The 12,022-nt window shown below is 55.3% G+C and overlaps 1 protein-coding gene across 5 annotated transcripts in view; it reads right to left on the minus strand.

The window, feature by feature from the left end:
- SDK2 (sidekick cell adhesion molecule 2) overlaps positions 1-12,022 on the minus strand; it is a 171,703-nt gene that overhangs the window by 54,469 nt on the left and 105,212 nt on the right. For all 5 annotated transcript variants that reach the window (XM_044983584.1, XM_044983583.1, XM_044983580.1 and 2 more), the window contains exon 3: positions 6,769-6,875. In XM_044983584.1, the coding sequence (XP_044839519.1) occupies positions 6,769-6,875 (107 nt within the window). The remainder of the gene's footprint in view (positions 1-6,768; positions 6,876-12,022) is intronic.

Here is a 12,022-nt window from a genome sequence, read left to right on the forward strand (position 1 = left end):
ATCCTTCTTTGGCACCATCACAATGGGAGAGGCCCAGGGGCTCATGGATTGGGTAATTACCCCCATTGTCAGCATGCTTTTTACTTCCTCCTGGATCTGCCTTTGCATGTCTCCCTTGGCCCTGTAAGCTCTGCTAGGAGCTGGGCGGGGACCCACCGTCTGAATGGAGTGTGTCATCCTATCAGTGAGCCCTGGCCTGTTGGAGAAGGTTCGCTTGTGGTGTTTTAACAACATTAGCAGCTCCTTTCTTTGAGGGGGGGATAAACCCTCCCCCATCTCAATGCTCTCAAGAGGCGTCTCTTCCTGGGTTTCAGCAACCATGTCAATCAAAGGGACAGACACTGCCTCTTCCTCAGCACAACAGATCATGTTTACATTTACCTCCCTTGCATGATAAGCCTTCATTCTGTTCACATGCACTGTCTGCACACTTCCCTGGAGCTCTGGCTTTCCCACGTCATAGGTCACCTCATTAATTTTCTCCACTACCTCCATGGGCCCAATCCAAACATCTTTCATTTTGTTCCTCCGGACAGGATCTAACACCAATACCATGTCCCCTATTTCAAACGCTCTCTCCTTAGCATCTCTATCATACCAGGCTTTCTGAGAATCCTGGCTCTCCTTCAGATTCTGCTCAACCAACTTCATCATCTCCTGCAAACTCTCCTTGAACTGAGCCACATACTCAGCCACTGGCTGCTCTGTCTCCTTCACATTACCTTCCCACGAGTCACGGACCAAATCTAGGGGCCCCCGGACCTGCCTCCCATAGAGCAGCTCAAAGGGAGCAAACCCTGTAGACTCTTGGGGCACACTCCTGTACGCATACAATAGATACGGCAGCAGAACATCCCAGTCATTCTGGCGTCTATCAACATACATTTTCAGCATAGACTTTAGGGTTCCATTGAACCTTTCCACTAGGCCATTAGTCTGGGGGTGGTAGGGAGCAGCCTTCAGGTGCTTTACCCCACATAACTCCCACAACTGCTTGAAAACCACGGACATGAAGTTAGACCCACGGTCAGACAATATTTCTTTAGGAAAACCCACCCTGCTGAAAATAGAGAACAAGGCCACTGCCACTGTCTCTGCCTCAATATTAGCCAAGGCTACAGCCTCAGGATATCTGGTAGCAAAATCTACCAACACCAGAATGTATTTCTTCCCATTTCTGGAGGGTCTTGGGAATGGCCCCACAATATCCACAGCCACTCTGGCAAAAGCCTCCCCAATAACAGGCAGAGGCTGGAGGGGCACCTTGCTAGGCCCTCTTAACCCCTTACGCTTCTGGCACAGTTCACAGCTCCTGCAGTAATCTCTCACCGACCCAAAGAGGTGAGGCCAGTAGAAATTTTGCTCTAGCCTGTCACATGTTTTGCCTACACCCAGATGTCCTGCAAATGGACCATCATGAGCCAACTTCAACAAATCACTGCGGTAACTCTCCAGTACCACAAGCTGTTTGTGAGCTGCTGCTTGGGAATTCTTCCTTCCCCTGGGCGGCTCCCTATACAACAGCCCATCCTGCATGAAAAACCTGCCTCTCTCTTCACTGGCTGGGACCTGACTTTGGGCATCATTCCTGGCTCTCTCCAGAGATACATCACTTTGCTGAGCCGCAATGAATTCATTTTGGGTTTTGTTTGAATTCAGAGCCATCTCTGAAACTTCAGACAAACCCTCGCCTGCTTCATCATGAGAGACACTCTCTGTCTGTTCGCCGTCCCCCTCACTGGCCTCAGTCAAGGTATCTGCCCCAGGCACCAACTCTTTCTGCGACCTGGTCACCACATTCACGTGGCCATTCACCCTCAGTATGTTATTTCCTACCAAAACATCCGCCGGGATTAAATCCCGGACAGCAGCCTTCACCTCCCCTTGAAAGCCATCCCACTCAAGGTGGATCCTAGCCATTGGCAGGTCCACAGAGTACTCAGATAGTGCCACTATTGTCACATATTCCCCTGGCAACATGTCCTCTGGCTTCACCAGATGTCCCTTGACTATAGTTACATCAGAGCCCGTGTCTCGCCATCCCATGCATTCAACACCATTGACCTTTGCTTCCTTAATAAACCTCTCACTCCCTTGCCAAGCCTCAGTCCTGACATAACTGGTGAGCTCATCCCCTCCCCCCAGGCCACTGGAGACAATGGGGTTGGCATTAGCCATCGCTGTGCTTGCACCTGGACTTAAGGTGGCGCTGTTGAGGCTTGGTTCAGCCTGAGTGCTCAGGGTAATGGAGTTGGCCTGCACTGCTGGCTTTGGGCTGCCCTTCAGGGTCGGGCAATCGGGTCTGATGTGGCCCAGCATACCACAGTGATAGCAGGTCACCTGTTCCATCCTGGGATGCGAGTTCCTACCCTCCATCCCCCCTTTAGAGGAGTCAGGGCCAGGTTTACCTTTAAATCCTTCCCTCCTCTTGAGCTGGGGAGAATGGTGACTAGTTTTCCCCAGGGGTCTACACCCTTCCCGAGCCCTGTTTTGGGTATGGGCATCCGCAATCTCTGCCGCCCGTAGGACTGACTCAGGGTCCCTATCACACACAGCTGCTCTCACATGGTCAGGCACAATGTCTAGGAACTGTTCTAAAGTTATCAAATCCAGCAGTTTGTCAAAACTCCCATGTGCCTTTGCTCCCATAACCCATTTTTTAACAAAACCCATCAGTTTATGAGCACATTCTACAAAAGTACAATCCTTAGACATTTTAAACTCTCTAAATTTAACTCTGTAGGATTCAGGAGTGACTTTGAACCGCCTTAACACAGAATCTTTAAACCGCTCATAATCCAAGGCTTCCCGTTCCCCCAATTCATTAAATACCTCCCTGGCTTTTCCAGTCAGTCTGGTCAGCAGGACAGGCATCCGCTGACCTTCTGGGATTTGGTACAGATTGCAGAGTCGTTCAAAGGTAGATAGAAACGCCTCTATATCCTCAGTATCACTGTAAATGGGACACATCCTTTCCCAGTTTTTCTCATGGCGGTGGGGAAGTGGAGTATCAGGGGGTGATGACTTTCTCCGCTCTTCCACTTGGAGCTGAAGTTTGGCCGTCTCCTGTTGCATCCTGTGAGTCTCCCGTTCAGCAGCCAGCAGCTCCAGACGCCCCTTACGAGCTCTCTCTTCTCTCTCATCAGCCTCCTTCTTTCTCTCATCAGCCTCCTTCTTTCTCTCATCAGCCTCCTTCTTTCTTTTATCAGCTTCTTTCTCTCTCTCATCGGCCTCCTTCTCCAATTCAGCTATTTTTTGCCTTTCCAGCAACCGAAGATCTGTTAGATTCCGTTCATGCTCAAGTTGCAGTTTATCTGTCGCTTCTTGCCCTCCAACTGTTTCTGCAGCGTCAGGCAAGGGCCAAGCTCCCTGATCATTGGCCATTAACAGATTTCTGAGTTCCTCCTTTGTAGCTTTCTTTCTAAAGCTTATCCCCTTTTCTGAGCACAAATTTTCCAGGGCTCTTTTGCCCAGTCCCGCATAATCTCTCTGCTCAGCCATTGCAGCAGCTCTCTAACCAATCAAACTCTCAAACCCCAAAATTCGAATTTGGATAGCGTGGGGTTCTGACCCAAAGCTTAATTGACCTGGTTCTGTGGATCCAAGCACGACTACGCCACTGTGACAGTGCGATACTGGCGGGACCCAACTGAAAGTGCCAAATCAGGACCAATTGCTTAAACAGGGCAGTCACAGCCCTAGGCTGGGGTTTTTCCACCTCTAAGGCAAACCAAACCAGCCAGACAAAAAGGACTTTGGTCTCACCCCACTGGCTAACCACAAGTCACACAAGCAATTTCCTTAGACACTCCAGTCTCCCAGTATCACCACCAGTGCACTCGTCCTGGGGATGAATGGTTATGAAAACCAACACCCCAATAAAAGAAAAAGGTTCCCTCGATCCCAAAGGACCAAGCCTCAGACCCAGGCCAATATACACATCAGATCTTATCCACAAATCACGCTGTTGCCAATCCTTTAGAATCTAAAATCTAAAGGTTTATTCATAAAGGGAAAAAGGTAGAGATGAGAGGTAGAATTGGTTAAATGGAATCAATTACATACAGTAATGGCAAAGTTCTTAGTTCAGGCTTGCAGCAGAGATGGAGTAAACTGCAGGTCCAAATTGAGTCTCTGGAATACACCCCCGCTGGGATGGGTCAGTCAGTCCTTTGTGCCGAGCTTCAGCTTGTAGCAAAATCCCTCCAGAGGTCAGAAGCAGGATTGAAGACCAGATGGAGATGATGCCTCAGCCTTATATAGACTTTTCCAGGTGTAAGAATCCCTTTGTCCTCACGGTGGAAACTTACAGCAAAAATAAAATGGAGTTTGCAGTCACATGGACAAGTTTCTGCATACTTTGCTGAGTCACAAGGCGTGTCTGCCTTCTCTCCATGGGTCAATTGTGTAGCTGATGGCCCTTTAATGGGCCATCAAGCCAGCTATGCAGGGCTAACATCAGCTTGTCTGGGATCTTTCCCAGAAGCAGAGCATAATACAAACTACAGACAGTACAGAGCCAATACTTATAACTTCAACTACAAAATGATACACAGACATACAGACAGCATAATCATAACCAGCAACCCAGAACCTGGTCTTAGACACCTTATATGACCCCCTTTACTTAGGATTTGGTGCCACCACAGGACCTTGGTTGCAACCCATGTTCTATATGGTTCCCATTTATATCAATAACGTCACAGCGTCGCTGTTACATGGCCCGCTGGCGACGGCACCAGACTGTGCCAGTGCCCAGCGGGCACAGGGCCATTCGGAGAGGCGGCCGGGAGTGCGCAGGTCTGCTCAGGTGGCTCTGATCCCAGCGCTGCAGGGTTCCCGCCTGAAGGACGTAGGACGAGCCCATCCCAAGAGGCCTCCGGCCTGCGCGGGAACGGTGCCAGGACACAGAAGGGAGGGAGGAAGAGAAGCTGGGGGGGGAGGGGGGAGTGACACGCACTCAAGGACAAGAAGCCCCCTCGACATGGTCAGCGGGGGGCCTTTGCTCCAGTGTCCCCCTCCCCCCCCCGGCTGTGTAGCTGTCGGATGAGAGGCAGCTCAGTTAATTAGAACGAGCTGCCCGGCTTTTCCCTTCGTTACTGCTGAGAGCCGGTCCTGGCCCGAGGCTTTCATCCTAGCGCCGAGCGTGGTGGATCCAAAGAGCTCCGGCGCCGCGGGACAGCCAGCCAGGCTCCTGTCATCCCTGCCTTACCAGCCCCTGCCGCCGTGGTTGGGGCACCCCCGGCCTGCGTCGATGGCACTGTGCCCAGCGAGGATCCCCCACCTGCCCGCTCCCTGTCAGCCTCGGCCGCCCCCCCCTTTTCCAACGCTTCCCAGCCAATTCCGCCTCTGCCCCTCTCCCGTGCTGAGGGGTGGGGAGCCAGCCCTGGGCGCACGGCCCGCTCTGGGTCCCTGCCTTCCACACACCCCGCGTGAACCCCCAAAACAACCACCCCTCCGCCCGAGAGGGGCCGTCCCAGCCTCCTGCACTGGGTGCCAGCCTCAGGGCCTGATCCTGCCGGCCTCATCTCTACACCATCGGCCCTTGAGGGCAGGGCCCGCCTCTGTCTGTGCAGCGCCTGGCAAACAGGGCCCTGTCTGGGTCGGGGCCCGCCCCTGCTCGCGTTGCGTCCCAGCCCCATGCTCCTCGGCCCCGTTGCTCCAGTTCTTCCCCCTCTCTCTGACGGACGAGACTCGCCAGCTACACACGGCTCGGCAGGAGCCATCCGGCAATCCCGCGCCTCACGCCAGCCTGAAATCCATCATCTTCCTTCCAGCCTTTCCCGCTCTTCAGGGCGCCTGCAGCTGCCTCGCTGCTGATTTATGCGGGCGGCTCGCCCCGCACCAGCGTTTGCATTTGCTTTCCATAATGATTATAAACGCTGTTTACTTTGGGTGCCTGTCGAAGGCTACTCGGAGGAACGGATTCCTCTCGCTCCCGGGGGAATTTTACTCCTGAGTGAAGCCTGGACGATGCCGGCTTGAGATAGGAGTGGGACAAGCTGCCCCCGCCAGCTCTGCCAAAGCACCTCAGTCCTGACCCACAGCCCCCTCTGCTATTCCAGTCTGGCCATGCACCCCCAGCTCTGACAATGCTTCCTTATTGCTGAACCACAGCCCCCGGCTATCCCAGCCCTGGGCTCCCACCCCTCAGCTCTGCTGGTGCCCCTCAATCCCGACCTGCAGCCCCCGGCTATCTACCATCTACCGTCATGCTGCCCGTTCCACTCGCTTCGTTAGGCCCCTCTGAAGTTCTTCACGCCCTCTCCCGTGTCCTGACGAACGGTACAAATTTGGGTCATCTGCACATTTTGGCACCTCACTGTTCCCCGCCTTTTCCAGCCAGTCCCAGGACGCCCCTCTCCGTGAACCTTTAGTGTGTCGAAAACGGAGCTCCAATTCCTACCCCTTTGCAGTTGGTCTCTTAGCCAGAGTCTGAGCCAGCCAAATCTATCATACTGAGCATCTCTTATTACATCCGGTGAGGAATTTAGCCTGAGGACACCACTGCTCACAAAGGGCTCTGCCCATGCAGAGGCAGCATCACCAGACACCAGACTGGGGCAGGGACTGTTTGCTGTTCTGTGTTCATACTTCACCTAGCGCAGAGGGGCCCCGGCCTCGGTCATAACCATAATTAAGAACAATGACATCTGCCTGCCGTGGGCCGTGAAGGTCATTTGGGCTCTGGTGGGCTCTTCGGGGCACTCCAGCTCCTGGGACAAAGACTCACCCACCAACGGAGACATGGAGGAGGGTGCGACTTACATGCCACCTGGACTTCTGTCTGCCTTTGCAAGAGGGCCCCCATCCGATTGCGGACGATGCAGCGGTAGACGCCGGCATGGGTGCGGTCCAGTGATGTGATCATGTACCTAGAGGGAGAAAGGGAGAGGTGACTAAATAGATACAGGTTTCAGAGTAGCAGCTGTGTTAGTCTGTATCAGCAAAAAGAACGAGGAATCCTTGTGGCACCTTAGAGACTAACACATTTATTTGAGCATAAGCTTTCGTGGGCTAAAACCCACTTCATCGGAAGCCCAAATAAATTTGTTAGTCTCTAAACAGATACAGACACCCAGCTGATTAGATACGCTGGGAGGCCAACCACAAACTGCCACATCAGCCAAGAGACTAACCAAGTTCCTACTATCTTTATGTCTCTCTGCGCAGCACCAGCTCGACCAGCATCCACAATGATCTAGGCACTTATTTAGTGATGTGCCTCGCTGCAGTCACTCGCCAGGTGCCGGTTACTTCTCCAAAGCCAGGACCATAGACTTCCCAACCCACGAGACAGCTGGACGGGCGGGATGGGGACGGAAAAAGAGAACGCCCCCTGCTGGCAGCAAATGGTATTACCAGAACACAGCCTGCAGGGTACATTTGCATTTTTTTACCCATGATGCTTTGTGGAGCATAGATCAGGCAGTGGCTATTAGCCAAGATGCTCAGGGACGCAAGCCAGTGCTGCAGAGGTGATCCTAAACCTCTGGCTGCCAGACGCTGGGACTGGGCAATAAGGGAATGGATCAGTCCATAAATTGCCCTGTTCTGTTCATTCCTTCAGGAGCACCTGGCACTGGGCATTGTCAGAAGACAGGATATTGGGTTGGGTCAGTGGTTCCCAAACTTTAACAACCTGCAAACCCCTTTCACAGAAATATCAAATCTCACAAATCCCCTCCTAAAAATGAATATTTCCAGGGATCTTCTCCCTTACCTGAACATAAATCACAGAAGCACTGATCTTGGAAATGATTTGGTTTTTTTTATGACATGCTTATTACACACTATTTATTATTACATTATTATTTACCATTACAGTATTAATTTTATTACATTATGGAAATGGCAACGCTCTTCCAAGATTTCACTTTTGTAGCTCATATCACTTAGATGAAGCCTCCTACATGTTTCATCAAGGAGTACCAGACGTGAAACAGCAGGAAGGTATTTAATAAAGAGTTCCTCCCACAAGCATTCGGGTCTTGAGCAGTCCACGCAAACAACGCACGACTACAACAAAGCTTAAACTTGTTCTGCCAGGAAGTCATGCTCACGGGGCTCGGGCTGCCGGCCCCCGTGCCCGGGGTCCCTAGGGACGGCTTTGTCCGCCATTACAGAATTTTTTTCTGAGAACCCCCTGATACATTCACGACCCCCCAAGGGTTCATGAACCCCAGTTTGTCTGACCCAACATAGGCACCATCTTTATGAGTTGCTGGGGGGTTCCTGACCCCTGCTCTGCCCCTGATGGCACCCTACCCTCACTCCCCCCCAGTGCCTCCTGAACAGCTGATCTGCAGTGGGTGGGAAGCACTGGGAGGGAGGAGGAGCAGCTGATTAAGGGGCTGCCGGAGGGTGTTGAGCACCCACTATTTTTTTTCTGTGGGTGTTCCAGCCCCGGACACCCCAGGAGTCGGTGCCTATGTAACCCAATATGGCCGTTCTTATGGGCTTCGCATCCACGTGGCTTCCCTTGCTCTAACACAGCTCAGGTAGCGCGCGTGCCTTTAAAAAGCAACCATGCCAAGTGTGGGATGGGAGAAATCTCTTGCTGTGGTGAAATGGGCACCCTGGTGCAGGATTCGCAGCACAGGACACAACGCAGACAAGTGTCGAGTTCGTATTTCTGCCAGGAAACACGAGCAGTGTTCACCAGCTGCCCCCACCGCTCGTGTGCGCCTGTGTCGGGGACAGGAGGCGGCCGGCTGTCAAAGGTAGAGACGTCTGGAGGGGCTGTCCCAGAACTCCTGACCTTTGCTTGCAGCCTCTGAGCTTCACAGAGACCAAACGAATTCCTGACAAAGCGCTGCTCTGAGTCACTGGCGCCCGGCTGCACAGCTCTGACCCCCAGCAAGGACACAGAGACCTTGAAGTCTGTTCTGGGCCTTGGGGAACGAGCATCCTTGGCCCCACTGACCCCACGAGGGAAGGGGAGTGGGCTCAGGGCTCCTTCCCCCCCGTTCCGGACTGCAGCCTTTAACACAGGTGCTTTTCCCCTTCGCTGCTGAGCCGTTAATGGCCCCGCCATCCCCACGCCTGCCACTCAGCACAGTGCGGGAGCCTGGTGCTTGTGTGGGCTCCTTGCCTGGGGGATCCCCACCAAGGTCTGGGAGCCGGTGCCGCAGGTCAGTGCATCGCACTTCGCCTCCAGGCATTGGCTTGAAGCAAAGCCAAGTCCTGGGGGCTGTCTCTGAAAGCAGCCCCGTTCTGCCCCCTTTCCGAGGGGCCCCAGGGAAGGACGTGGCTGTAGCGGGTTGAGCTGTGCCTTTGGCGAGGCGCTCTGCAGAGTCTTTCATGGCCCCCTTTAGTACACTTTCACGCTTGACTGGCCACAGTTCATGCTCCTTTCACTTTCCCGCACTGGGATTTGACCTCCTATTTTTAAAGGAGGATTTTTTGCCTCTAGCCGCCTCTTGACTCTGCTGCTGAGCCCTGGAGGCATTTTTGGCCCCCTGACTGTTTCGTTTTTATTTGGGGTCCATATTTCGTTTGGGCCTCTATCATGGTGTTTTGAAATAGTCTCCATGCAGCTTGCAGGCGTTTCACCCTGGCGACTGCTCCTGTTGAGTGCTGTCTAATTAGCTTCGTTTCCGTGTCGTTCCCCGTCTGGAAGTGAAATGCTACAGTGGTGGGGCTCTCTGGCATTTCCCCCCGTGGCCATTCCTGGGACCCGGGACAGCTCCCTGGCATGACCCAAAGGGAAGCCAGGAGTGCTCAGGAGCAGCACGCAGGATGGGGAACATGGAGCAGCCTGGCTTCCCAGCTCCGGCTCTCGCCAGGAGACAAGCTCTGCCAGCCTGAGGCAACAGGCAACTTCTCCAGCTCGAGCAGCAACGCAGCCAGGCATCACTCAGACAAACGCGCTCTAGTCCCTGAAACCCCACTGCCTCCTGCCGGCGGCCTACGGGAGACTCGCCCGCTCCTTGGCAGAGCCGCCTCTCTCGAAAGGCCCTCCTGGCTCACCCCAGCCCACCCAGTTTGTGCCGGCGTGAGTCCATGGCCCGCAGCGACTGGAGAGACAGGCTGCAGCCTCAGGCCCAGCCGCTCCCAGGGAGGCTGCCGGGGAGCAGGGCCGGCCCGCTCGGCAAGGTCACCCAGCCCGGCGCGGTTCTGATGAGTCTGGCTCGAGCTGCACGCCAAGCCGCTTATCATCCCCGCCACCCGCGGCGGCTGCGCTTATCTCTCCCTCTCTAGCCTCAGCAGATTATTAGGAGATAAGGAAAATGAATGTACATTGGCTCGTTTCGGCGCCCTTGGGCACCGGCGCTTACCTCCTCCGTCCCACTCACCCCAGCTCCCAATGGGGCGCCAATTCCCTGGGGATTTAACACTCAGCCCCCCCTGGATTTAACCCTATGGGGATTACAGTGGCCCCAAGCACAATCAGGGCTCCATGGCGCACCCACAGTCCCTGCCCCAAAGCATCCACAGCCGAGACCAGGCAGGAGGGGGACAGAGAGGCACAGAAAGGGGGAGCGATTTGCCCAAGCGGGTTGCGGACCCAGGAACAGAACCCAGCTCCGCAGTGTCCCAGGCTGCCCCTTAGCTTCAGCCGCCTGAGCCTGCAGGGTAAAGCAGCACCTCCCGGCCGGAAGGCATGAGTGGCAGCCGGAGCATTAACCTCTGCACTATTTCTGTTCAGAACAGAGAGACACCGGAGACAGGGGCGAGTAAATAAATAAGGAAACCCGAGCCTCCCCCCGACAGCCAATCAAGTATTAAAAAGTGCCGCTGGCTGCTTTGATTCGGCTGCGTTTTGTCCTTTTGATACAGTTTAAATTAAACTTTAATAACAAGAGACTCACGGACAGTTGCTGCCTGACAGATTAACCCTCCCGCCCAGCCGCTGTGGGCATCAGCACTGCCAGTGCCTCCCTGCCCCTCACCGACACCCCCCCACCCGGTCAGCCGGCACCCACACAAGAGCTCGAGAGGAGCATCTCGCCCCTGTGCTGCCGCACCTGGAATTTAATCTGCCCCACGCGGCGGCTGGAGAACAGGAGCCGGGAGCCTTTGACGTGACCAAGGGGAAGAGGGCGATGGAGGTTTCATGTCAAGGCCCCACAGAGAGCTGGGGGAGCAGCAGCGGCACCGCTCTGCCGTGCCAGGGCTCCGATGCCAAGCGGGGGGCTAATGGAGTCGGGGAAGTGGCTCTTTCACCCCAAGGAACCTCTCAGGGGGCCTGAGATAACCTAGATGCGCCCTGAGCCACCCCTGGGTGCATCGGTGGGTTGATAGCTGGGAGAGCTGGTCATGTCGTGGGGACGTGCTGTGCAAAGCTTCCCCCGCCCGCTCCATCTTCGATGACGCCCCTCGATCCCAAGCAGCAAAGTACCCACCCCCCCGCGCTCCGCTGTGCCACTCCTGGGCTCCAGACATACCCAGCTCTGCCAGCGCCCCTGAATCCCAACCCGCAAGCCCCACCTATGCCAGCTCTGCCCCCACCCCCCAGCTCTGCCAGTGCCCCTCAGTCCCGACCCGCAGCCCCTGGCTATGCCAGCTCTGGGCCCCCCACATACCCAACTCTGCCAGTGGCCCTCAGTCCCGACCCGCAGCCCCCAGCTATGCCAGCTCTGGGCTCCCCACATACCCAACTCTGCCAGTGCCCTTCAGTCCCGACCCGCAGCCCCCAGCTATGCCAGCTCTGGGCTCCCCACCCCCAGCTCTGCCAGTGCCCCTCAGTCCCGACCCGCAGCCCCTGGCTATGCCAGCTCTGGGCTCCCCACCCCCCAGCTCTGCCAGTGCCCCTCAGTCCCGACCCGCAGTCCCTGGCTATGCCAGCTCTGGGCCCCCCACATACCCAACTCTGCCAGTGCCCTTCAGTCCCGACCCGCAGCCCCCAGCTATGCCAGCTCTGGGCTCCCCACCCCCAGCTCTGCCAGCGCATCTCAATCCCGACCTGCAGCCCCCAGCTATGCCAGCTCTGGGCTCCCCACCCCCAACTCTGCCAGTGCCCCTCAGTCCCGACCCGCAGCCCCCAGCTATGCCAGCTCTGGGCTCCCCACATACCCAA

Source organism: Mauremys mutica, chromosome 12, assembly GCF_020497125.1.
Source record: "Mauremys mutica isolate MM-2020 ecotype Southern chromosome 12, ASM2049712v1, whole genome shotgun sequence".
Taxonomy (NCBI): Eukaryota; Metazoa; Chordata; order Testudines; family Geoemydidae; genus Mauremys; species Mauremys mutica.